The 27,495-nt window shown below is 42.8% G+C and overlaps 1 protein-coding gene across 1 annotated transcript in view; it reads right to left on the reverse strand.

The window, feature by feature from the left end:
* Positions 1–27,495, reverse strand: part of LOC126236513 (juvenile hormone esterase-like) — an 82,489-nt gene that overhangs the window by 17,381 nt on the left and 37,613 nt on the right. The window contains exons 5-7 of the mRNA XM_049945878.1: positions 24,264–24,460; positions 23,998–24,169; positions 8,908–9,080 (exon numbers count right to left, since the gene is read on the reverse strand). Of these exons, the coding sequence (XP_049801835.1) occupies positions 8,908–9,080; positions 23,998–24,169; positions 24,264–24,460 (542 nt within the window). The remainder of the gene's footprint in view (positions 1–8,907; positions 9,081–23,997; positions 24,170–24,263; positions 24,461–27,495) is intronic.

Below are 27,495 nucleotides of genomic sequence, written 5' to 3' on the forward strand. Positions count from 1 at the left end.
CAGCGCGTGAAATTGTTGAAAACATTGTGTTACACAAACGTATCACGAAAGCAGCGCTGAAAAGATATGATAACCGCATAGTCACAATAGAAGTGCAAACGAAGCGACAGTTTCAGAAATTGCGAACAGAGTGGTTGCAAACCATTGAAGAGCGTAGTGAACAGGATCGAACAAGTACAGAGTCTGCAACCACATCTGTATCTATAACAGCAGCGGAAAAACAAGCAATTAACGAAGATATTACACATTTGCGATTCCAATCACAGGCGGAAAGTAACATGCGTGACAACGGAAAGCCAGGTCGCCAAGAGTACAGTGCAATGCATTCAGCTACACGTTCACAACCGATGGAAGAAAATTATTGCGTACCACTCCAACGATACTACGCAAGGGTAGGCGAAAGTTACAGTGGACAGTATCCAATGGATGTACCACAACCGGAAAGAACGACGGGAGAAATGATCAGAAACAAAAGTGACGAAGAATCGCGAATTTCATATGGAACTATGACGAAGTACGACAACGATCATTTTCTCACAGTCAGAAAATTTCAACACTTTCGAGAAGGAAACTCATTACATCCACGAACTTTTATTGATCAACTCCGCGTAGGATTACCAGAACACTGGACGCTCGCACACAAATTAGACTTTATATGTGCACACATGTCAGGAACAGTCGCAGAAACCATGCAGAATGTTGCAGCGACATGCCGATCGTACGAAGATTTCAGAGAGAAGTTTCTCTCATGATATTGGTCCAGCGAAGCACAGAACAGAGTGAAGTACGAATTATTACAGAACCCATATTTTGAAAATTCAGGAGAGAAGAGTACCGTGAAATTTTTCGAAGTAATGGCAAACAAAAATCAATGCTTAGATGTACCAGACAGCGACGGAGAGTTGATTAAATTATGCGCGATGAAGCTACCATTGAAATACCAGCAATCATTAGTAGGTCGCGGAGGCAATGACGTCGAAGCATTTAAAGGTATTCTAAGGGAACTAGAGTTCATATTTTCGGAAGATGACGCAAGAAAAAGACGAAGCGCACGTGAAAACGAAAGCAAAAAGCAGTGGAATCAACAAGACACAGTACGAAGAAACTATAATTACGAACCATGTGATAACTTCGCACCAAGAAACGACAATAGATTTCAACAAAGAACCGGTTATGCATTTAGAAGAGAATATGGCAATAACTATAATTCACCCAGGAACGGCAACAACTATTACAGAGGGAATAACGACAACCGGAACGGGTACTGGAGAACCAATAGACCGACAAATTATCAACAAAGAAACCACTATCAACAAGCTGAACAAGAAAAGAGAATACACATAGAAGAGGTCGAGGTAAGACCACCAAAGCCCGATAAACGTTCGAATTGACAGCTAAGCACCCATGCCAAAGAGAATGACGCACCGACCCAGAATAATTGCAGCACTTTGAACAGAGAAGTAAAAACCTTATCACGAGAAGAGAAGAAGGAAGAAAAAAATCCGCAGGGACCAGATGAAAACGAAGACAAGAAAGTAAGAATATCGTGTTGGGACGAAATTAATCGGGAGAATACTGACGAGGAAGATGAATTACCAGAGGCATGCACAACGAATGTAGGAAGAAAGGACGAAGTAATGAGTATTGCAGAGCTATTAGAGATGCAAACCAGGGAAAGCGAATTCAATGAGGATAATGCGCAGTCGACAGAAGTTGAAAATAAGTTACGAGTGGGCACACAACCCAACGTATATAATGAAGGAAGTTATGAAGCGATAATTAGAGCATTTAGATGCGATTATGTGGAAGTAGCGACGAAGAAGGAGAAGATAGACGAGGATGAGGAAAAAGTAGAGGATGTTGAAGAAAGCGTAAATGAAGGAGGAAATAGAGAAGAGGAAATAAAAGAGAGAGAAGTAGCAGTCGAAGCTTATCCTACAGAAAGTTCGAATTCACAAGGTAAATTCCTAAAAAGACTCATGTATGATTCAGTGGAGGATTCGTTGATGCAAGAAGAAGAACAGAACCAACCCTTTCAAATTCAACCAATTGTGAAGGCCATGGTAGAGCATACCCCAGTCAATATTGTAATTGATAGCGGAAGTGAACTGACTGCGATCTCAGAAAATTTATTCATGCAGTGTAATGCCAATGAGGAATTGCCAGTTCTGAAAACACGTAAGATTAAAGTAAGAGGTCCTATTAGAAACAATGCTGCGGAAGTTACGAGACAAACAAGGTTAACTCTTTCGTGCCAAGGTCAAAAGATCGAAGGCAACTTCGTGATTATACCTAAAGTAACTGTAGATTTGATTATAGGTGCAGATTTTTTAAATGAGAGACGAGCGATAATAGATATGGGGAAAGGTAGCATAACATTCGGGAATGTCACACTTCTCTTTGAGCAAAAGCTAAAATTAGAAGAAATATCAGCTATAAACAAACAATTAAGAATGATGCGAGATAAAGAGAATGAAGAATTAGAATGGTATGCACAAAAGCGGGAATCGCCTCAACTCATGTTAGAAGTCCACAAAGAAATCGACGTAAAATTGCAAGAAGTTCAAGGTATTTTGAAACACAGTAAAAGAGAATTAGAGGGTATTTTACGAAATAAAGCAGAGGTATTTTTACCTAAGACTGGCAGTATTAAACACTTTCAGTACAAGTTTGAAGATTAATTTTATTACTTGTAAATAATCAGCACAATATTTCAAGATTATGTTGCAGATAAAATCGTCAGGAGAAAGAAGAATGAAGAGAGAGGAAGGTGGGAAAAAGAAAGTAGTTTCAATAATAACACCAATAGTACCATAGATCAAGGTGAAGGGATAAAGCGTAGATAGTCTAAATGCATGAAATACTAAAATGCTATACACCACGGCACTACATAAAAAAAAACGAATTTGAGGATTTCTTGTAGAAGTTAAGATTCAAAATATCTTAGAATTGTAACATGGGAAGGGCGCCGAAATTTGTAAAGCTTTTTAAGAAGGCGCAAAATAATGTAGGTACTAGACATATGTTAGATTAATATAAGTAGAACTTTTTGTAACAACCATTGTAAAAACTCCAGCAAGGACGAGATGCAACGACCCACAAGTTGCAATGCGAGAAGTATCAAGAAAGAAAAGGACATAATTAGCAAGACACGATTCCTACAAGGCAGATGCGTCGAGAGAAGGGAAAGGACAGCGAGACCAACAGAAGGCCCTTGTTGCTGAAGTGGGCTGTATATCTGCTGGGACAGAACATGGAACCTTGCAGAGATGCAACGGGACGCCAAATGCCTGAAGTGTTTCCGAGCGCCCCCACTCAGCGGAGCGAGCAAAAAAAATGGCCCGACAAGAAGACCACTTGGGCAAGCCACCACTGCAAAAAATATGTGTAAAAGTCACACTACCGCTATTAAATAGCACTCTGATGCACGAAACTGAAGGAAACGTCCACAAAGTAAAAATGACATGCCCAAGCAATTTGTCAAACTGTTACTAGGAGCAGAACTTCAAAGCGACTAGTTATCAATAAATATTTCCATATCCTGCCCAGAGAAGAACCAAGAATCAAGTAAGAAGCAGAGAAAAATCAGGAAGAACAGAAGTTGAAGATTCACAAGATTGAGACCAAGAAAGAAGATGGGTGAAGAATAGGTGACATACCTTCCCAAATCCCTATCCTATTGTAAACTAGTCGTCTGCGAAGTATTACAACGAAAAACGACCGGTTTCAGCGACACATAACGATGACTTTCACGCATACAAAGCCAGTAAACCACGAGATTCTGCACTCACAGCTCCATTCCATTATGGGACCTCCACAACAGCAAAGCCAACAAGGAACGACGAACGAAGCTGTACATCAAATACTTGCCCACATCCATCTCGCTCAAGTCCGTCACCTTCGTGCAAAAACATTCGCCAACCTCATGCTTAAACATTCATAGTATTGTGTGAACGTGTGAAATCAAATTATGTGATGTAGGAATTGTGCAAAAGAAACACGTGAAAAACTAAATAAGTTAAGCACACCAGACAGCTAATAAACTACAAAATAACAGTCATTGACTATGGACTTAAGTAAAAAATAGACTATCGATAAAAATAAGTCATTAGTTCTGAAATGGACAGTATATAAAGAACAAAAGTAAGGCATAATAAACAATAAAACTATATGCCACTTCTTTTCTCCTCATAAAAATAAAAGAATAACAATATTTTACTTATTTTCTCCTTATAAAAACAAAGAATAAAAAATTATCTTGTTGGATGTTTTTCCCCTTTTTTTAAACATTTGTACCATTTGTTAGGATAATATCACAATACTTGTGTATGTATATTTCTTTGTCAAAGCAATTCTTGGAAATAATTCTTATTTGTTAGTGTAACAATGTTGAAATGAGTGTCTAGAAACAAAAACATTTAACTTGTACATTATAACTAGAAAATGTATTAGGAATAGACTTTACTTAAGTACTACATTTATAAAAAATTATATTTCTAAGAAAATCGATGTGAAAGACTCCTCACTTTCGATAACAAACTTCTTAAAAAACAAACTTCACACTTAAAGAAAGAAAATAATTTAAAATTAATAATAGCATAAAAATATTCTTCTCTTGTCATTTTTAATTATGATGTGGAAGAATATAAAAATGTAAATTAGTAATACAAACTAGCATAGAACCAGAATAACGTGGCTGAACAGTAGGCAACTAAGTTTAGATAAAATTTTTGACTGACTTAGACAACGATTCAATCATTGCCTAAATTCAGTGCAAAAATTAAGTACGAAGGGTGGTGATATGTAAGGTGTCAGGCAAATCCAACAACTTCCATGAAAACCCTGACATGATAAGCAAATCCAGTAGTATGTCACATAGCTCCGAATAAATCGTGACATTAAATTAACCAAAGTAATATGAGTAACGAGTGAGAAAATTGAATACCACAGACATACACAAGAATGCCTAAATGCATCTCATACCTTCCAACCGTGAGAAAGGCGCAGTTCCTAGGGAAGATACGAGAACAGAAGCCGAGAGCAGAACCGTGTTAAGCTGGAAGGCCCTACGATAAGGGAAGGACGGACACCCACGTCGCTAGCTAACTGTTAGGACCACACCACCCGCAAGTTTTTAGCGTGAGACTTTTTCGCGTCTCTGTTACGTTAGGACCACCCCCCAGCCCATGTTAAAAGCTAGAGCCCTCCAGAAGAACAGTATAGATCTTACGATAACACAAAAAGGGCCACACCACCCGCAAGATTTTAGCTTGAGACTTTTTCGCGTCTCAGTTACATCAGGACTACCCCCCAGCCCAAGTTATAAGATAGATCCCTCCAGAAGAACAGTATAGATCTTACGATAACGCTAAAAGGACCACACCAGCTGCATGTTATAGCGTGAGACTTTTTTGCGTCTGTGTTACGTTGCAAACTTTAAAAAACATTGCCCCCCACGAAAAGTATAACGTTTCTCATTGGATAGACAGAATTGTTGTAGGCGTAGCTTAAGGTTAACATTGAGACGCTGATTGGTCAGATGGAAACACAGCCAGATAGTTTTTTTACACCAACTTCGGTAAATTATAGTAAGGAGAAGTTAGGAGAGAGTTTCTTCAGAGTTGCTTCGGAGACGGCGAGGTGAGCGGAGCTGCGCCGGCCGCCGCCCCCTGACGAACACCGACAAGGTAATGAACGCACGCGATGCTGCATAACAGCGCATAAAGCTTCACTCAGAACTGCAGAAGTCTCATCTGTTACACCCCCTTTTTGCGTAATACTGGTGTCGATCGTCAATTAAAGCTAATGGTGTTCACATTTGCCACTTGAAGTAAAAATCTGAAACGCGATGATTTTTCTGTTATATAGTTATTGAGAAGCCACATCAGCCACTGTAATTTACGGCAAGTTAGATAAGTAATTAAAGATAATTGAAGGTCACTGTAGACCATTTTGATAGTTTTCTCTTTTGTGAAACTTAATTTAAACCTAGATTATAGATGTGATACGGCATAGGTCATCCTTCGATCCATTGTAGAACTTGGAAACCCATTCAGGGAATATTCGTTCACATTTTTGTTCACATAGTTGGTTTTTACCATCCTGTATGAAAACATTTCCTTTTATCAATAGTGCAGTTTACAAACGATGTTTTGTGAGTAGAATAAAATTTCCAACGGTAAGCTTAACTGATTTTTCGACGTTATTTTACCAGCTAACTAAAAATAGGAAAGCCTTGAACCCATCCACTAAATTTAGTTAGTATTAAGATTCTTTTACAGGGAGTGCAGTGGAGCTGACGCTGAAATCATTAAGTATTTGGTTATATCATCGCTAGTCTCACTGAACTCTTCTGAATTCTACATGTCATGTGTGGTCTGGCGTCTCCTTACCAGCAACAGGTCCCAGGTTCAAACTAGTCAATTCCCTAAAAAACACGCTCAGAGCGTCGTTGCGCGAAAGTGGTAGGGAGACACGATATAGAACAAACAGACACCACGCAGCATGTTTAGAACTGTCATGAGCATCTACGAAAAGAGTTGAAAGGACAGTGAAACCACCACTAGGCTCTCAATGGTTGGATGTTCAGCACTCTTCACGGAATGTGGCGTTCAAAAAATGGTTCAAATGGCTCTGAGCACTATGGGACTTAACATCTGTGGTCATCAGTCCCCTAGAACTTACAACTACTTAAACCTAACTAACCTAAGGACATCACACACATCCATGCCCGAGGCAGGATTCGAACCTGCGACCGTAGCAGTCGCGCCGTTCCGGACTGAGCGCCTAGAACCGCTAGACCACCGCGGCAGGCGGAATGTGAGGTTCGGAGGCTTGCCTGCTCTGTAAAGTGGGTTAGGTGCTGATCTGTGGCATCTCTGCCGAACGAGCACAACAAGAACGCTTGTGCACGCACAAGTGTTTCGGAGCACACTTTTCATCGTACTTTGTTGAACGTGGAACTCCGCTGAAGACTACCCTTACGTGTTCCTATGTTGACTCAACGACATTATCAGTGATGACTGCAGCGGGCTCGGAGCCATCGGGAGTCGACGGTTGATCAGTTTAAACGCTTCGACTATCGGGGTTAATCACATTTTCCACACTAGATTGATCGTCGTCTCCACAAACGCCGCGATCGAGGTGAGCAATGGCTCGAAACGAGTAGCGCTGCATGAACGCAGCTGGTGGGAGCAGTATTATGCTATGGGAGACATTCTTTCGGGCTTGCGTGGTATCTATGATGTTAATCGAATTCACGCTGACAGCTGCGGACCATCTGCGTGCCTTTGACTTTGATGTGTTACCCGTCAGCCACGTCATCTTTCGGCAGTGTAATTGTCCGTGCCTCGGAGCCATAACCGTGATACAGTGGTTTTAGTGGCATTAGAGTGAACTCACATTGATGTCTAGGCTACAGAATTCACCTGATGTAAATGCTATGGAGTCGTTATGGGGTGCCATTACTGAGTACGTAAATGACACACTGTGATGCACGTGTTATCCGTACCGCAGGAGTACTGTGTCTACAGCAAACCTAGAACATGTATTCACTCCTAAAAATGCGTTATTCTTATTGCGAAAGCTGTTAGCGTAGGACGACATGTGTAACTTCCTTTCAGAAGATCCCTCGTAAACACAAACGTAAGATATTTAAAGAACTGTACATTCTAAATGAAAGAAAGTCTTCAGATGAGAAGGCGGTGAGCGGAAGTAAAGAACAAATAATAAAATGAACATAATTGATGACGAGCATCCACTAGTTATGAAGAATGGAAATGGGAGTGCCATTTTTTCACAAAGTGCCTTTTTCGGTGTTGTTCTGTTCTCGGTACTTGTTGCTTGTTCCTTGACTTCATCAGGTGACAAATCAAGTAGAAAGTCTTTCAAACATGCTTTAGTAGATGGATTATGGTCTTTGGGCCAAAATATAGTTTCCTCTGATGTTCAAAAATTTAAAAAAAAGTGATTTTCGTTCATTTTAGTTCTACCAGCTAAAACCTAATGTTGTATTTCTGTTCTAATGTTGTATCTCTGTACTTCTGTTATCACGTACGTAACGTAGTGCCTCAATAGTAATGGCAAGTTCAACAAGAACTTTCTTTCTGCTTTTTTCTGAAAAACTGCTGACATTTTTCAGAGTGTGTCTGTGTGCAACATATAAGCTGATTATTACAAAGAATAAAACAGCAACCAGTCATGTTAACAATGCTATTTATTTACACAACCATCGCCGTTAACAGTTTCGAACTGACAGTTTGTCCTTAGGCGGCAGTTCACATTTACATTACAATCGTTGTTGTTTATGTTAGTCGTTGGAAAAAAACAGGCAGCTAATATGAACAACAAGAATTGTAATGAAAGTAAACATATTTGTTTGAAACTGGTAACGGCAATAATTGTGTAAATACGAGTACATAACATGACTGTTGTTATCTTCTTTGGAAGAATCAGCTTGCAAAAACTTCGTTATTGGCGCTAAGACCCAATCTATTTCCTGGTGTGATACTTAGAACGTTCTTAAAGAAGTGTATATTTTCTAATTTGTTTCATTATTTTTTTCTCTGATCCAGCGTGCAGCCTAGTTCTGTGGCGTAAATATTCTCAATCATTTGGGTACAAATCAGCCATGTACAAACAGAGAGAAACTGTTTTCACATTCTCCTGATTGTTGACAAATATGGCATTTAAGACGTTTTCGCTTCCACTCTTTCATTGCATTAGGCTATAGTGGAACACTAGACTTGTGTGTTATTTCATTCAAAAACATTTTGTTACAAATTTTCCCAAAATTTCACTGAAAAATATTGAGTGTGTTTGGCTGTAATAAAATAATACTTACATTTATAAAGTATGTTTAAGGAAACAACAGAAGAAATTAACGATATTAATTAGCTTGTCACTTACATCAGCATACATTTCTACGGTTGAATCTTCCAGGGGCTGGTTTTCAAAGTAGAACCTCTTGATGTCTCGAGCAATGGTGATGCGTTCCTCCCTCTTAACTGGGATGCTAGCTGGCAACAGCCTCTGGAAGTTTGTGTTGAGCTCCCGCATAGCTCCCTTGTTCTCCGTCAGTTCTGGTGAAAGAAATAAAAAATTCTCTTTCACTGGACCTTACAAATCACAAGAATGAAGTAATCTTTCGCAGGGGGAGAGAGGAAATATATTTGGGAATGGTTCGGAGAGGTGGGAAGATTACAGCTGGATTACATTGTTGACAGACAGAGGTTCCGGAATCATATATATAATAGTAAAGTATGTCTCGGATCATAATTTTGTATAAAGAACAGTCAGGTAAGTCGGATTACAACCATAGGTATAAGAAAAGTAATTGCGAAGAACTACTTCAACATGTCGACAAAAGAAGGAAAGAGGGAAATGTAGCAAAAGAGCATACGATTGAAATAAATAGGATGTGCAGGATATCCAAGATGAAGTAGCTGCGGAAAAATGTGATGAAACCGAAAAAAGAAACGATCGTCGGAAGAACTTAGAATATGGAAATGTCAGAACAATCTTTAGTGAAATTAAAGTAAGGTTCAAAATGGCTCTAAGCACTATGGGACTTAACATCTGAGGTCATCACTCCCCTAGACTTAGAACTACTTAAACCTAACTAACCTAAGGACATCACACACATCCATGCCCGAGGCAGGGTTCGAACCTGCGAACCGTAGCCGCCGCGTGGTTCCGGACTGAAGCGCCTAGAACCGCTCGGCCACCGCGGCCGGCCTAAAGTAAGGACGGAAACATTGTGAGTGGAACAGGAATTCCACTGCTAAACGCAAAGGTGAGAGTAGATAAGTTGAAAGAGTACACTGAGCAACAGGGAGCATTTGTTTGGTTGCGTGACTGGAGAAGAAATGGGAGTCGAAAAGGAAGACATGAGTTGGGGGGACCCAGTATTGGAATATAACAGAGCTTTAACTGATTTACAAACTGGTAATGTAGAAGGGTTATATATATATTCCCATCCGAATTTCTAATATCAAGGGGGATAAGTGGCAAGCAAATGACTGTTTAAACTGATTTATGGAATTTATGAATATGTTGCCATATCATAGAATTTCGGAAAAGTATCGTGCATACTGTGCTGGTGTATGCTATCGCCAGTATACCGGTCGGAAAAGATAGAGCGCGAATATTGATAGTACGCGCTCGATCAAAAGCCGGCACGGTAGCTCAGCGTGTTCGGTCAGAGGCGAACTTAAACGGATGTCTTACGACGTCCGCCCCGAGCACATACAACGAACGACAACGAACAAAATGAGAATTTAAAAAAAAAATCAAGTGCGCCAATAACGAAAGAAGTCACAGTCGGACTCGGAAGCAAAATGCCACCAACGTCCTCTCGACCACAAGTATTTAGATCGCCGCAGCTGACCGGAGGGCCTCAGTCACTCACTAACTCTGTCACTAGGTCAGTGACTCGACTCACAATTCCACCTGACGTCTGTCAGTGCATATCACAGGTTGTGACAGCGCATAGCGGCCAGATCGAGACTAGCAGGAAGAGTAAAGAGTGTATTAGCAAGAGTATCGATATTGTCTACAAGAGAAGTATTATGGAGGCGCTTGTACCACAACACATGGACTATTCAAGTTAAGTAGCTTCTTGTTAATGTAAATAAAGAGCCCTGTTAATCCAAGTGTGCATGTGTGTTGAACACCGGCCACCCATATCACCTCCTTTTCTTCCTTTGGTACAAGACTCTACAGTGGCGACGAGGACACTACAGTGGCGAGAAGGATGCTACGAAGGCGACAAGGATAGTTCAGCAGCGATCGAAGTTAATCAACCTGGTCGAAGATTTTACTTGCTTCTCTTGTGTTTTAGCTTGCAGGAGTGATCGTGTTCCTCTTTGCTTATCTGTTGTTGTTCTCTTGAATGTATTCCAGGATGGCAGCCACGAAAACACACCACTGGCCATTAAAATTTCTACACCACGAAGATGACGTGCTACAGACGCGAAATTTCACCGACAGGAAGAAGATGTTGTGATATGCAAATGATTAGCTTTTGACAAGGTTGGCGCCGGTGGCGACACCTACAACGTGCTGACATGAGGAAAGTTTCCAACCGATTTCTCATACACAAACAGCAGTTGACCGGCGTTGCCTGCTGAAACGTTGTTGTGATGCCTCGTGTAAGGTGGAGAAATGCGTACCATCACGTTATCGACTTCGGTAAAGGTCGGATTGTAGCCAATCGAGATTGCGGTTTAACGTATCGCGACATTGCTCCTCGCGTTGGCCGAGGTCCAATGACTGTTAGCAGAATATGGAATCGGTGCGTTCAGTAAGGTAATACGGAACGCCGTGCTGGATCCCAACGGCCTCGTATGACTAGCAGTCGAGATGACAGGCATCTTATCCGCACTGCTGTAACGGATCGTGCAGCCACGTCTCGATCCCTGAGTCAACAGATGGGAACGTTTGCAGGACAATAACCATCTCCATGAACAGTTCGAAGACGTTTGCAGCAGTATGGACTATCAGCTAGAAAACCATGGCTGCGGCTACCCTTGACGCTGCATCACAGACAGCAGCGCCTGCGATGGTGTAATCAACGACGAACCTGGGTGCACGAATCGCAAAACATTTTTTCGGATGAATGCAGGTTCTGTTAGCATCATGATGGTCGCATCCGTGTTTGGCGACATCGCGGTGCACGCACGTTTGAAGCGTGTATTCGTCATCGCCATACTGGCGTATCACCCAGCGTGATGGTATGGGGTGCCATTGGTTACACGTCTAGGGCACCTCTTTATCGCATTGACGGCACTTTGAACAGTGGACGTTACATTTCAGATGTGTTATGACCCGTGGCTCTACCCTTCATTCCATCACTGCGAAACCCTACATTTCAGCAGGATAATGCACGACCGTATGTTGCAGGTCCTGTACGGGCCTTTCTGGATATAGAAAATGTTCGGCTGTTGCCCTGGCCAGCACATTCTCCAGATCTCTCACTAATTGAAAACGTCTGGTCAATGGTGGCCGAGCAACTGCCTCGTCAGAACACGCCAGTCACTACTGTTGATGAACTATGGTATCGTGTTGAAGCTGCATGGGCAGCTGTACCTGTACACGCCATCCAAGCTCTGTTTGACGCAATGCCCAGGCATATCAAGGCCGTTATTACTGCCAGAGGAGGTTGTTCTGGGGAACTGTTTTCTCAGGATCTATGAACCCAAATGGCGCGAAAATGTAATCACATGTTAGTTCTAGTATAGTATATTTGCCCAATGAATACCCGTTTATCATCTGCATTTCTTCTTGGTGTAGCAATTTTAATGGCCAGTAGTGTAATCAAATTTCTCTTTTCAGGGGCTTTGCTTGCTTTTTGCTACAATGTATTTGTGTAAACCATGAATTCCCCGCCCCCTCCACCCACTCCCCCGCGCCACTTCCGCAGACGACCAATGTCACGGATCTAACACAAGTTTTTCATTTTCAGATCCAACAAATTTCTACCCTACTGACGACGGTACAACGTCTTTTGGCTGCACAAGCTGCGTCGAAAGCGCAACCGACCAACCAACCAACCAAATACCGCCGACCGACATACAAATATTCTGGCAATTTAACGACACAGTGGAGGAATAGCTTGAATACCTGTCTCAGTTCCAAGCACATTGTTAAGTTCAGCCTGTTAAAGGTACTGTAAAGTTAAAATACTTCCTTTATGTTGCGGAGTCCCCAGTATTCAGGTTAATACAAATACTTTTGCCACCCGCATATCCCGACGAACTGAGCTGTGACAAAGTAACCGATGCATTAACTCAGTACTATGACCAGCAAGCTCAAGTAGTTGCAGCTAGATGTCAGTTCTCTCGTTTGCAAGAAAAGCTGGTACACAAAACTAATGGGCAAGTCTAGGAAGTGAAAACTGAAGTGTAGTTGTGGCAACTTTTACAGTGATCCCATGATACGAGATGCACTAACATTCAGTGCCCCAGATGGTAGAATACGGGAAGAAATCTTACTCTGATCCATCACATTCGCAAGTATTGCAAATCTTAGAGCAATATGATTAGGGTGTCATAGCGGCCGATCAGTTTGACCAGGCCCCGATTTGTCGGGCCGAGTCGCCCATTGTTCGTGATCACCCCAAGCAGCCACAACGAGTGGGTACACAGCCACGCGGACAGCTACATCAACATGTCAACACTCCTGTGAATTTAGTGAAGTCTTGCCATAGATGTTTTGCTCGCCATAAAAGACAAGGTTGCACACCACGTAATGCAACGCCATGTCAAAGAAGTTTGTTTGCAACGGCACGAAAACGCCAATTTTGCCCGCTCCCAGAGAAACCAGGTCCGTGCACATACAATGAACGGTATGTTTTGAAAATCTAAAACATGTTCTGACAAAAGTAAGATTAAGGTTGTGCCTCTTTCGCGCCTTAGTGGTGTGCAATGACATTCAAACAAACTACCTGTATTTGTCTCTTTACGAAATTCTGGCCGAGTCATGTGAATTTCAGTTAGGCGCAGGTGCCTCTTCTAAATCTAGCAAGCACCTGACTGCTTACAACGGACAGAAAATTCCAGTCCTTGGACAACGTAATTGACCTGCCACTTACAAATTTCTTACTAGGACTGTGAATTTTACTGTGAGAACATATTTGATTTAGGTGCCTTTGACTTGTTTGGAACCGGCCGAAGTGTCCGAGCGGTTCTAGGAGCTACAGTCTGGAACTGCGCTACCGCTACGGTCGCAGGTTCGAATACTGCCTCGGGCATGGGCGTGTGTGATGTCTTTAGGTTACTTAGGTTTAAGTAGTTGCAAGTTCTAGGGGACTGATGACCTCAGAAGATATGTCCATTAGAGCTCACAACCATTTAAACCATTTGAACATGTTTGGATTTAGCATTCAAGGCAATGAACATTCAGTGTCAGTGTCACCAAAAGACAGCGTAGCTAGCTTGCTTAAAGAATTTCCTGATCTATTTTCAGAAGGAAAAGCTAATAACTTTGTAGCACATTTTACTTTGCAAGACAATGCACAACCTAAGCTTTTCCGGGTCCACCCTGTTCTAATTGCTTTAAGAAACAAAGTAGCCAGTGAATTGAAAGACTTGCAAGGTAACGATGCAATTGCTCCCAGTTAAGCTAGTCAATGGGCAAGTGGTCTCATTTTGTTGCCTAAACCTGGTCACATTCGCATTTGTGTTGACTTAAAGCCTTCAGTCAACCCAAAGACAGTAGTTGAAACTTATCCGTTACCTCGCCCTGAGGAACTCATGGACAGGCTTGGTGCAAGATGTTACTTTTCTAATACATTGCGTTATGCCTACTTGCAAATTCCATTGGATGAAGAATCACAGCGGGCCGGTGTGGCCGAGCGGTTCTAGGCGCTACAGTCTGGAACCGCACGACCGCTGCGGTGGCAGGTTCGAATCCTGCCTCGGGCATGGATGTTTTGCAAGTCGACGCTTCTTCCTACGGAATCGGAGCTGTGCTTTTGCACAGACTTGGTGCACAAGACAGACCTATTGCTTTTGCCTCAAAGTTGTTAATTCAAATTCTGTGCAATTACTCTCAAATTCAAGAAGAGGCTCTCGTTATTGTGTATGATGTGACCAAATTCCATCACTGTTTGTATGGTCGCAAGTTCTATTTAGTGACGGATCACGAGTCTTGGCAGGTCTTATTTCATTCGTCAACGCCGGTTCCAACACGCACTGTCCAAAAACTGTAACGTTGGGCTTTGTTGCTTTCGCAGTATCAGTGTACAGTGTACAGACCTACGGCAAAGCAAGGCAATGCACATGCCGTATCTCGCCTTCGGACTGGCCCAGACACTGATTTTGATGCATCTGCCGCATTTCGGTGCCAAGTCGCTGGGCAGGACTCTGAACTGCTGGAATCTTTTGCCTTGCACTCTACAAAAATCAGGCCACGGAAGCAGACCCAGGTCTCAAGATTCTGTTGCGTTACATTTGCACGTCTTGCCTCGTTCATTGAACAGTATTCAGAACTCAATTGTGCGCCGATATTTTGCATGTCGGCATAACCTTTCAGTTCAACAAAGTGTGATTCTAGTGGAAAATCGCATTCGCTTATTCAGGGAGTGTTGCATAAGGATGTGTTGCGACTGACCCACTAAGGACATTGGAGAATTGTTCGCACTAAATAGTAAGCATGACGGCACTATACCTGGCAGGGCATGTACTAGAGCTCTGCGTTTCGATGAAAACAACCGCTCGAGCATTTCCCATTTCGTGCCGCTGCTCGACGGCTGGGAAAGGCCCACGCTGCGATACGGCTGTGGCCGTCTAATGCACCATGTGGCCGGTTGTCCTCCACCTCTCGGTTATCTGTTGGACAGTCGAGCACTGCCGGGCGCTCGAGCGTACTCACAATCTCGGCCGGTGACAGTACAACCGCCGCCGCGCTCTACAGTGCCGAATCGCATTAGAAACCGTGTGTAAACGCAGATGACGACCTGGCTTTGAGCAACGCAGGCAGCGTTATGGATAAACCAAGTATAGGTCGTAACGTTCCATTCATGAAACGAAGTATTATGGAGAGAATTAGGAGCGGCTCATTAGTCCTGAAGAAGAAAGACATGTCGGAAGAGGAGGCGAAAAGTGAAGCTTGGAAATCGTTTGCACTTGTAGTGGATCCTGTCACGCAGGCTTCTGCTGGTTTCGTGCAATGTATCACATGTGATACCATACTCTCGTACCAGTCAAGCACAACAGGTATGATTCGGCACTGCAAAAGAAAATGCGGAGCAGATGTCCACCGGCCACTTGCAGCACCAAGTAGCACAAAGAAAGTTGTTGTTAATAGGTTGGTTGATATGAGTGGAATAGATTTGCTACTGTTAAATACTTGTGGTAAGATTGGCTTCAAGAATTATTCGCAGGAGCTCATCAATGTTGGCGCCGCTTACGGCAAAGTCAGTATAGAAGATGTTCTTCCGCACCCTACCACTGTATCGCAGCATATTAAAGAAAAGGCAGACAAAATAGGGTGACAATGGTGCTCAAGCTAATATGTGCATTAAAGAACAAAATGTGCGCTTTAGACTCTGATCTGTGGTCTGATAACTACAAGAAGAGATATTTTTTGACTGACGTCGCATTATGTGAATGATGAGTGGCAGCTAGAAACGCTTGTTTTGATAACAACCGAGTTTCTGGACGTACCTAAGACAGAAGAGAACATACGGCACGAAATCGAAGAGCGAATGCTTGCGTTAGGAATTAACAAGAATGATCTTACGAAATGTTACTTTGTCACCGACCAAGTAGCTAATATGAAGAAGGCACTTGAATCTTACGACCTTTTGCCTTGCTTTGATCACTGCTTGATGACTGCGCTTCGTCACACATTTCAAGAGACGTTTTTAGAAGACGAAGCTCCTGAAATCCTGTCGTGTCTACTATCAGCAAGAGCTATAGTAGGCTATTTGAAGAGATCGGGTCACTCGGGGCGTCTGCGGCATTCTGTGAAGCAAGAAGCTGTAACTCGGTGGAACAGTATACTGTTAATGCTCAATTCCGTCATAAGTCAAATCGACGATATTCGAGATCTACTAGAATCCAGGGGGCAATCGACACTCTTAGAAACCTTCCACGAAGGGTGCGTACGAGACGTTGTCCCTTTTCTAACCCCCTTTAAAGAAGCGAGTTTGGATTTGGAAACTGCAAAGATAACAACGCTGGAACGTGTGCTGCCGTGACACAAGAGTCTGTTACATCATTGTGAACCAATAGACAGTGACAATGAGGTAAGAACACCTTCTATAGGTTACGATCCTTTATACAACTGTTGAATTATCAGAGTGCAGTTATGTATATGGGTTTTCCTTTTCAGCTCATGGGGAAAATAAAAAGGAGAGCAGCATACTTCATCACAGAGAAGTGCAAAATGGAGGCTATCCATTACGTTGCCACGGTTCTATGGCTATCACGGCGTGATTTGAAGAACTCGCAGAAGACGAAAAGCAAGCAGCGCATGCTGAAGTTCGATGATTGTACTCGGAACTGCCCGTAAATGGTAAGGTTCATTCAATGAAACCAATTAGTAAACGAATGTTTGTTAGTCTAATCTGCCATCTTTCGTTAGATCAACATTTATTACGTCTACAATGTGATATTTGGGAAAGGTTTCGCAGCTGAAACACTCCACAATGCGTTTTGATGTAATTTGTGCGATATATATAAAATGTCACCGTAAATATAGTCGTTTACTAACCAGTAATTCTAACTACTGTGTATACATATTTGAAGGTGACAGGAATATCTTACGGATGTTTTAATTTATGTTTAGAGTCCATACAAGCAAACAGTGACCAAGTTCTTCCCATGAAAAAGTCCAGGATGGACTGGAATTCGGATGAGGACGACGAAGATGGACACACAGATACTACCAATGAACTCGATAGGTACCTTTCGCTCTCCAAATCCGACTGTAGCTGTGCCGAAGGACAAATTTTGCAGTGGTGGAAAACGCACACTGGGTTATTTCCAAGGCTGTCGGTAGTAGCCAGAAGAGTTCTCTGTATTCCTGCCACTAGTGCTGCCAGCGAGAGAAATTTTAGCCAGGCCGGTCACCTGCTGTCCAGTAAAAGACCTTGCCTGGAATCAGACAAGGTGGATGATCTCTTATTGATCCATCACAATTACGTAAGTATTCACAACATACCACGTAATCACAAGGAAGGAAACATTCCTCAAACTCTATAAATGTATGATTCCACTTTCATTGACTTCACAGGAAGAAGTTCAAACCGCCAACTATAGTAATAGCTCCAGGAACACAAATGACGCCTGTGTATCAGGGAGCACCAATGACGAAAAACGAATTGTATAGTCATGATTCACTTGTAACGTTATTTACAGGTCATAATTTGTTCAGAAATTAACGTTTGTGAAACAAAATTTCGTGAGTATTACTTTTAACTCCGTATTTTCCTTCCCGATCCTGCATTCAATTTTAGTACAACGTATACGTGGCCGGGTTTGGAGATAGGCTACACATAGTCCATGATTAGACTACTATGTTCCCGTTTGTCTACCGAACGGAACAAAATACTAAATACGGACATTACAGTTTTTAACGTTACAATTACTGGAATACATGATAACCTCAACGGCGAAACTCCAGTAGTCTGCAACATATTAACAAACATCGAATCTAACATATACAAGTGTATTATTTAGGTCATAGAACTGGTAGTAAACAACGAAAGACATTTGTAAAAGAAGTAAGTGAGTGGTGAATGTGAAGCGGTGGCCTCTGATCTCAAGGAGTGTGACGAAGCGCCGCTCGCTGGCACTGAGTCCACCGGTTACTGGCGACCGGCCGAGAGTTTGGCGCACTCGGCCGAGCGCTGGCGATCGGCTGCCCACAGCCGGCGGAAGAGGACTCTCGGCCGCATACTCCCGAGAGCCAGAGGAGCGAGCGGGACTCGCCGGTCAAAATCGAATATAATGCAGACCTCTAGCATGGACGCCCACATTGAACAGATGACGTCACAGTGTCGCGCATGTGCGGGAAACCAATCAGCTTGGCCACAGACGTTTTCATCTTGGCCTAAGACTCAATCTCCATGGCAACGAGTGCATAAAGACTTTACGGGACCATTTTGGAACACTCATTGGCTTATAGTGGTAGACTGTTTTAGCAAGTTCCCATTTGCATTGCCTAAGAACTCCGCCACATTACGTAGCACCATTCGAATGCTACCTTCCATAATTTGCATAGAAGATTTGCCAGAAGTACTTTTGTCGGACAACATGCCACAGTTTACTTTACGTGGTTTTGAACAGTTTTGCGAACGAAATGGCAGTCGTCATCTAACAAGTGCTCCATTTCACCCCCAGTCGAACAGAGAAGCAGAACGCTTTGTACGCACATTTAAACGACAGATGGCCAAGCTTCGCACCGCCCACGCACGGGAACAGGTGAACTCGCCACCTATTGCTCCCACCCATGAGACGGACCATCACCTTCAGGACTTCTGCATGGCCGCCGCCATGGGACGCTGCTACCCTTGCTACACTCAACGCAGCATCCGGCGCCGCTAGTGGTCCGCAAGTATCGCTTTGCGCTGTGCGATTTCGTTCTTTTCATGGTTTATGGCAACCGTGGGCGCTGGGAAAGATGCATGATCCAGGAACGCATTGGCTCTTTTATTCACTTGGTAAAAAGAAAATATGTAAACGCCGTGTGGCTAGGGCCTCCAGTCGGATAGACCATTCGCCTGGTGCAAGTCTTTCCAATTGACGGCACTTCGACCACTTGCGGTTCGATGGGGATGAAATGATGAAGATGGGGACAACAAAACACCTAGTCCCTGAGCGGGTAAAATCACCGACCCAGCCGGGAATCAAACCCGGGCGTTTAGGCATGACATTCTGTGCGCTGAACACTCAGCTACCTGGGTGCGGACATTTGTTTGATTGGAGGTCCCGATGGTTTGCAGTGCCACCACCAGAACGAAATTCGTGAGTGTCATTTGCCCCCAATGCTGATGCTGATGCTTTTCTCCCCACAGATTCACGGCCTTAAAGGACCACGCGGCCTTCGCGGCAGTTCACTGGAGCCACCAGGGCACCACAGAGGAGCGGATAGACGATGCGCCCTCGCCTCCACCGTCCCCTCTTGCCAACCCGATGGACGTGAACCCGCCAACGCCGTCGCCGTCATCACCCCAGGACATGCCCTCAGGAGTACACCGTACTCCATAGTCACAGCTCCTGGCTTATCTCTATGTCCAGCGTCCTGCCTCCCTCTCCGTTGTCATTCGCATCTTCCCTACATGACAGCGATGTCGCATTTTGGGGGTGAGGAAAGTACTGCCGTCAGCTGTCGCCAGCACACTGGTCGGCAAAGATATAGCGTTAAGATAGATACTAGGCCCTCGATCAAGCACGCCTATTATGAGAGGGGCCAGAGACAGACTCGCAAGCAATACGCCGCCAACGCCCTCTCGACCGCAATTATTTAGATGGCCGCCGTTTGCCGGAGGGCGTCAGTCACTCACCAATTCAGGCACTAGCTCACTGACTGGACTCAATATTCCACTTGGCGTCTGTCAGTGTACATCGAAGGTTATGACAGAGCATAGCGACCAGGTCGAGACTAGCAGCGAGACCAAGAAGTGTAATAGCAAGGTTACCGATATTATCTGCAAGAGGAGTGTCACGGAAGAGCTTTACCATAATACATGGACTCTATTCAAGATAAGTAGCTTCTTGTTCAGGTAAGTAAAGAATCCTGTTAATCCACATGTGCATTTGCGTTGTAGAAAGAGGATATCAGCCACCCACAATAACATCCTTTCCGTTACTTATTTCCAGTTTCTGGTACCAGTCACTTTTTATGTTTAATCTAACATAATGGATTAAACATAAAATAAAAAAGTGACTTGTAGCAGAAACTAGAAATAAATAACTATCCCACATATTCACGGTTCACATAAGTAGCCATTATGGCCGTAAATAATCCTTTCAGTTGCCTTGCATGGTACAAGACCCTACACATACAATATGTGGCAGAACAGCTGATTTTCTTATGCATTTAATTTGGTGACAAAAATAAGTACACAATGAAAAAAAAAACTTCCAAGAGCTATTAAGTGAAGATCAGTTTGGCTTTCAGAAAGATAAAGCCACCAGAGAGGCTTTTCTGAAGTTGCTCTAACGGAACCAAGGCTTAAGAAATGACCCTTTCAGAGAATCTGTCGATCTAGAGAAACAATGTAAAACCGTGCAAGGTATTCGAAATTCTGAGAAAAATAGGTGTAAGCTAAAGGAAAGACGAGCAGTATAAAATATGTGCAAGAGTCAAGAGGGAACAATAAGACTAGTAGACCACGAATGAAGTGCTTGGCTTAAAAAGGCTGTTAGACTGTGGTGCAGTCTTTCACTCCTAACATTCAATCTATTTACAGAACAAGCTAAGACAGAAATAAAAGAAATGTTCAAAAGTTAGTTTAAAACTCAGGATGAATGAATATAAGTGATATTATAACAGGGTGACACTGACGGCAGACATTTATTGATGTGGACGCCGGCCGCATATGCTCTTGTAGTCTGCAAAATTTTAGTGTAGCTGAAAAGCTCTTAACAAACAGTAATACATGGTTAATTGCTACTTATGCGCTTGAAATGATAACGAAGTCTTTGAAAAAATCTCCAACTCCAGTAATATTACTTCTGACTGAGCTGATCCCAAAAGGTGTTAATTTTGGCACAAAGTTCAAAATACAAGTCTTTTTTCCGAAGAGACAAGAGGAATATTGGAATTCTTATCACTAAACTATATTATCTAGAATTTTGAGACACAGAAAGCGGTGTTGTTAAAACCAGAAAACCCTTCAGAGTTGGTGAATTTGCCATATAGCTCCTATTAATGTTGAAAATACTTGTCATATTAGATATGGAGAAAGGAAGTATATTCATAAGAATCAGTACCAGTGACTGGTATAGTATCAGTTTAGCTTATGTAAACTCCACGCAGATATTCATTGTGAACACACCGAATTTTACAGTGGATAGTAGTGGTAACTGAAGATAATCAACGCAGTAAGAAAACTAACACCAGAGATCACTAGTCGTTTCACGAATATTTACATGAAATTTAATTTTTAAAATTGAGTAGAAACGAGCTTATACTCGTACACTGGAACATATTTCTAACGTTCTGTGTAAATGATTTATCAAATATGGTCAGCAGAAATACGAGATTACTCGCAGATATTGGTGTTTTCTGCAGTAAGATAAGTAAATGCAGGAAAACTTAGACAAAATTTACACTTGGTGTACCGAATGGTAGAGCTCTTCAATTGTGAATGGATGTTAAGTAAACCCTGCAACGAAGATACAGAAATTGATAATAGTTGATTACGAGGTTAGTGGTGAACGGCTTGTACACCTCACATAGTGTAGGTATTTACAAGGAGTTAGATGGTCTTAGTGGCCGAGCGGCTCTAGGCGCTACAGTCTGGAACCGCGTGACCGCTACGGTCACAGGTTCGAATCCTGCCTCAGGCATGGGTGTGTCTGATTTCCTTAGGTTAATTAGGTTTAAGTAGTTCTAAGTTCTAGGGGACTGGTGACTTCAGATGTTAAGTCTCATAGTGCTCAGAGCCATTTGAACCATTTGAACAAGGAGTTATAAGAAGTGTTAACGTTTGATGTGATAGTTTCGTACTAGTTTGAGAAATACATTTTAATGAAGAGTGATTTAATTTTCCAGGAAAAGTTCGGCCGTTAGTAATAATAACGTAAAATACGTATTGGGGAGGTTACTTGAAGAGCCAGATTTTGTGGAACTAATCAATGAAACTGTAACTGATATGTAAATAGAATCACACAAAGTAGGCTAGGGCTAGCAGTTCAATGTTTAGGTGTTCCTTATGAAGTAAACATGACAACAGACTATATTCTGTATATGAGGAACGGCTATACAGGCGAGTCGCGGTTCTGCGTACAGCACCACAGAGGATGTGACCTGAGCCTCCGAGAATAATGAACGTTCCAAATGGCAACCGTCATCGTCATACAAGACCAGCACATGTATGAGTATATGTTGTGAAGCTGGATATTCAACTCCACGATCTCTGGTTCCCAAAGCCGGTAATTTGGACAGCAGCTGTTACATTTCTGGCGCATTAAAGCCTATTTGTCCCCTTAGTCAAGATCTCGATGACGTCACATTTCGACACGAGAACGCAAGACGGAATGTGAGTTCTGTTGCCCTTATCTAGCTGGATATAAAGGTGTTCGACTGTTGCCTTGTCAGCATTTTCTTGAGATCTCTCACTCAATGAAAACATCTCACCTTGGGTTGCCGAGCGATTGCTAAGCCACGGTCGACAGTCACTACGATTGATCGGCTATGGAATAGAGTTAAAAAAGCATAGAACGTCGTAGGTACATATACGCAGTAAGTTTTGAGGTCTGTATGTCGTCAGATCACCTGCAGATGTAATCATATCCTCCTGCCATACTGTGTCTGTAAATAAGTAGTTTTTTTTTTATTTTTTATTTGTCATTCCTCGTGCTGCTAAATATAATGGCCAACAGCACAGAACATAGCAACAACAAACAGGGATTGTAAACACCTGCACATTTCTCCATTCACTTGCCAACGTTCGTTGTTGGAATGACTTTCAACAGAATACGTAAATTTACGTAAGAAAAATAGTCAGTTAATTCCTCCCGCAGCTGCAGCTCCGCTACTGGCTGTTCAAATACTTTCCGATCATCTTCTTTTCACAATTATCCACTACAAACGTCTACCCACTTTTCGTGTAATAACAATAATTAATCTAGTGGTGACAGATTTGTTGTACTAGATCGATGTCTAAGGGTTCATGTTTGGATCCGTATAGTACTGAAGATAATTTTTGTAAAATAATTTTCGTGAAATGTAATGTGATTCTTTAGTCTTTCACAGCGTTCTGAATACATATGATTGAGGATTTCTTCGTTTTCCCAATAACTGAGAAAAATAGATTGCATTCAAAAATGGTTCAAATGGGTCTGAGCACTATGGGACTTAACATCTGTGGTCATCAGTCCCCTAGAACTTAGAACTACTTAACCTAACTAACCTAAGGACATCACACACATCCATGCCCGAGGCAGGATTCGAACCTGCGACCGTAGCAGTCGCGCGGTTCCGGACTGAGCGCCTAGAACCGCTAGACCACCGCGGCCGGCATAGATTGCATTACTGGACTGTGGCGAGAGAGAAAAAAAGTCTTAATCATACAGTAGGAGTAAATTTACCTCTTTTGTAACTAGTTTAATAAATATTAGAAATTAGAGAGAAAACTCCCTCTGTTAACAGTATCAGTAACAAGAGTCGAAAATCAACGACCGAATTTCGTATTAACGTAAGGTTCAGTTTTCGAATATTATAAAGATAAATCTTGAGTTCTTTATTCTTTGGAACATCTCGTTTTTCAGATCCTAAATTTAAGTTTTCTGGAGTTCTGTTGGATGTGCCGTATGTACCTACCTCGAATGAAAAGTATTCCTTCACGAGAACAGACACCTAAGATGGTGGGCACTTTGTTGAACTTGCCACTCTTCAGGATTTCCATGGGATCCTGTGTGATGATAGCGTCCTCCACGCTGTCCGGTTCTATGGTTGGCGCAAAAGGTGCCAGCGACTGCATTCTCTGCTTTTCCTAATCGACAGAGACAGTCCACAGTAGTGCGGAATACAAACGTATTGTTTCATTCGTAATAACACCTGACGAATTTTGGACACATTTACCCTACCTCTTTGGTCAGGCAGTTTAGCACATTCTCGACGAGCTTCTGCACTGGCTGGTCTCTCATGAAGGCCAGTAGTTCCTCTGAACTGTTCCCCGTGAAGCCGAGGGACTGTGCCAGGCGAAACGTCCTGTCCTTAATAGGAGCCGACACCAGTTCCAAAGACGCCACGCCGCTTTGGCAGATAACCTTGTGGAACAGACCTGCCAAAAGAGAAAAAATTAAGCAAAATATCACGTTACTGAACAGCTATTCATTAACTTATGTTTAAAACCCGAGTGACATTCTCGTGAAAGCAGTATTAGGAACAGTTGGTTATCTGAAAGACACTCCTGAGGCTGTTCATTTAGCATCATTTGCAAAAAACAGCATGTCATACTCTAGCGCACATAGCTAGGTCGGTAGGGCGTTTGCCAGAGAAAGACAAAGGTTTCTGGTTCGATTTCCAGTCAGGCACATAGCTTTAATCTGTCAGGTCCCTTCAAGTCAGTACACATCCCGTTACAATACGAACACTCATTCTCCAAGATACGTTCTGTCAGCCACTTTGAACACGAAAGACAACAATCTAGCAGATTTCAAGTTTGAATTTCTGGTATGTAAAGTCTTGATACAGGAAACTGCAGTACTTATGGAAAAATTCTTAAATGTGGACAAATCTACGACCTGGATGTAAGATCATCTCAGCCTCCAAAACTGCAGCTCTAAGCGTGTCAAAATTGACCTGTACTTACGAGTTGCGCCACATGTTCGAACGTGCCATTTTCAGAGTATGCGAACGTTAAAAATGACTCAACGCGTATCACCAAGCTTGGTAACAGATGGCCCCTACTACATCTGCCGTCGTCGTTGTTTCATACAAGACTCAAAATTGTTGGGAGAATATCACTTTGAGTTCATTTCATTACAGCTTGTAGCTGCAGAAAATGCACAGGCAGAGTGAATATTGGGTGTTTACTGAGTACGGATGACGTAGACTAACAGTATCACGATTACTCATGACTTCATTTCTCAGTGGTACTGGAGGCGTAGATAACCGTCAGACAGCTCATAAAACTTCTTGAACGTTCCACGGCATCGCAGATAAAAATGAGTGTTAACTCCTGTGTAATGAATCGGCTGTAGGTGAGATGTTTTCAGATTTTAGCTACTGGGAAATGAAATGCTATTATGTTTCAGGAAGGTTCTCATTTTAAAATCAAGTACTTGCATCGAGCGTTAATAGAAGACAGCTTCCGTGATATATAAAGGGAATTAATTTGAATGACGGTTCTTCGTGCATGTACCAGATGTAGAGTGAGTGAGCTCAATTATTGCTGTGTGCTGCTTAACGTAACCCGTGTTTACAATTGAAGCCAGTGTTTGGGAGGAATTGCGTGAGACATGCACTGGTATAGCTAACTTTAGAAGTAAACGCTGTCTTTAAAATTTCTTCGATATTTAATAAATACAAGGGATACTGAGACAGACCCCCTCTCGTTAGAACTCAGAGGCGTATCAGATGTTTACTTTCTCCTCTGTCGAGAGGAGGTACGGGGATCCAGGATCTGAGAGTTGCGCTTTTGGTTTCCAATCATTCTCGTAACACAGATGAAACCCGCCAGTTGGCGACAGAATCTTTACGTATGCAGAACAGTCAAAACTTTTTAACTTTGTATGAAAGCTGCACTGCCGCGTGGGATTAGGCGAGCGGTCTAGGGCGCTGCAGTAATGGGCTGTGCGGCTGGTCCCGGCGGAGGTTCGAGTCCTCCCTCGGGCATGGACGTGTGTGTTTGTCCGTAGGATAATTTAGGTTGAGTAGTGTGTAAGCTTAGGGACTGATGACCTTAGCAGTTAAATCCCATACGATTTCACACACATTTGAACATTTTGAAAGCTGTACTACTATACAAACGTGACATACAGTGGTGGGAGTTCCGAAGTATATTTCTCTAAATGTTTCAAAGTAGCACTAGAGAGTAAAACATCAGCTGGTGTCAATGTTGTTTCGTAGGTACATACTTTGACTGACGTCAAGAGACGTAGAGCCATGGTAAGATTCCAGATTCGCACTCCGGGAGGACGGAAGTTTAGTCTCCGTGGAACATTTCAAACTTAGGTCTTCTATGAGCCTGTAAATCACTGAACGCAAATACCAGGATGGTTTCTTTAAAACGTGTACGACTAATTGCGTTCCACGTCCTTGTGTAGCATCTTTAATGACTTCGTCATTTGTCGTCGAAGGGAAGTCAGATCCTTACCTTCCACCTTTCCGAGACCTTCTCCGTACCTGAGGGCCGACACACGCATCTGTCGTGCAAAATGCGACTGGGTAATGTGTAACTCCTAGCACCTGGGTCGACAGGTAGGGCACGTTAGTGAACAACTTTTCATTAAAGTTCGTTTAAAGTCCGAATGACATTCTCTCGTGCGTAACGTCCTGGTAAAGGGTAGGCCGAGGAAGGTGCGATTGCCTGACCTGTTACCTTCCCAATTGTCCACTGGTCCCACTGTCTGGAGTTCGCAAGGTATGACCTCTATGGGAGCTCCTAGAAGGAAGAGATGCTGCAAATCACTGGATGTTCACCGGCAATGAGTACATCAACTCCATCTACGGAACCTTTGTCTAACAAACCGAAATGGGATATAGCCAGTCACTTGACGATTGTTCCACTTGTACCCACTACCACGTGGTGACATACACAGAAGGTCAGAGCTTTCCTGCAGTGAACCCTTACGTCATTTAGAAACCTGTGGACACAACTGCAGGCCCACTAAGTTCCTGCGCTCGCTTCGCCATGGAACATTGCTTTTAGAGATAAACAGTGCTTTTCAAGCCCAAAAGCTGCTTAAAGCTACGCTACACCACGGATTAAGTGTTCGTGGTATTATATACAGTCGGTTGCTTAATGACTGAGGGAGTATTCAGCGTTACAGTGCGTAACCACTTCCAGAGGGTTATGAACAAGGTTGATGCAGAATTCGTGGCTACTCCCAGCCTTCTTTAAGTCTGATCGAGGGGGGCTCCCACCGAAGATCAAGACTGGCTATGAAGTCATCAACGTTAGACCCTACATACCGAACCCAATCCGTTGCTACTAATGTCAGCGTTATAACCATAATTACATGTCACGTAAAAATGCAGCCAAATTCGTAACTTGTGGCAAGGATGCTCGTGAGGGAGACTGCCCACCTCCTTCCCCGCACTGCATCAATTGCGCTGGTATCCATGTCGATTCACCCCGTGAATGTCATCTAT

This window comes from Schistocerca nitens, chromosome 2, assembly GCF_023898315.1.
Source record: "Schistocerca nitens isolate TAMUIC-IGC-003100 chromosome 2, iqSchNite1.1, whole genome shotgun sequence".
Lineage (NCBI taxonomy): Eukaryota > Metazoa > Arthropoda > Insecta > Orthoptera > Acrididae > Schistocerca > Schistocerca nitens.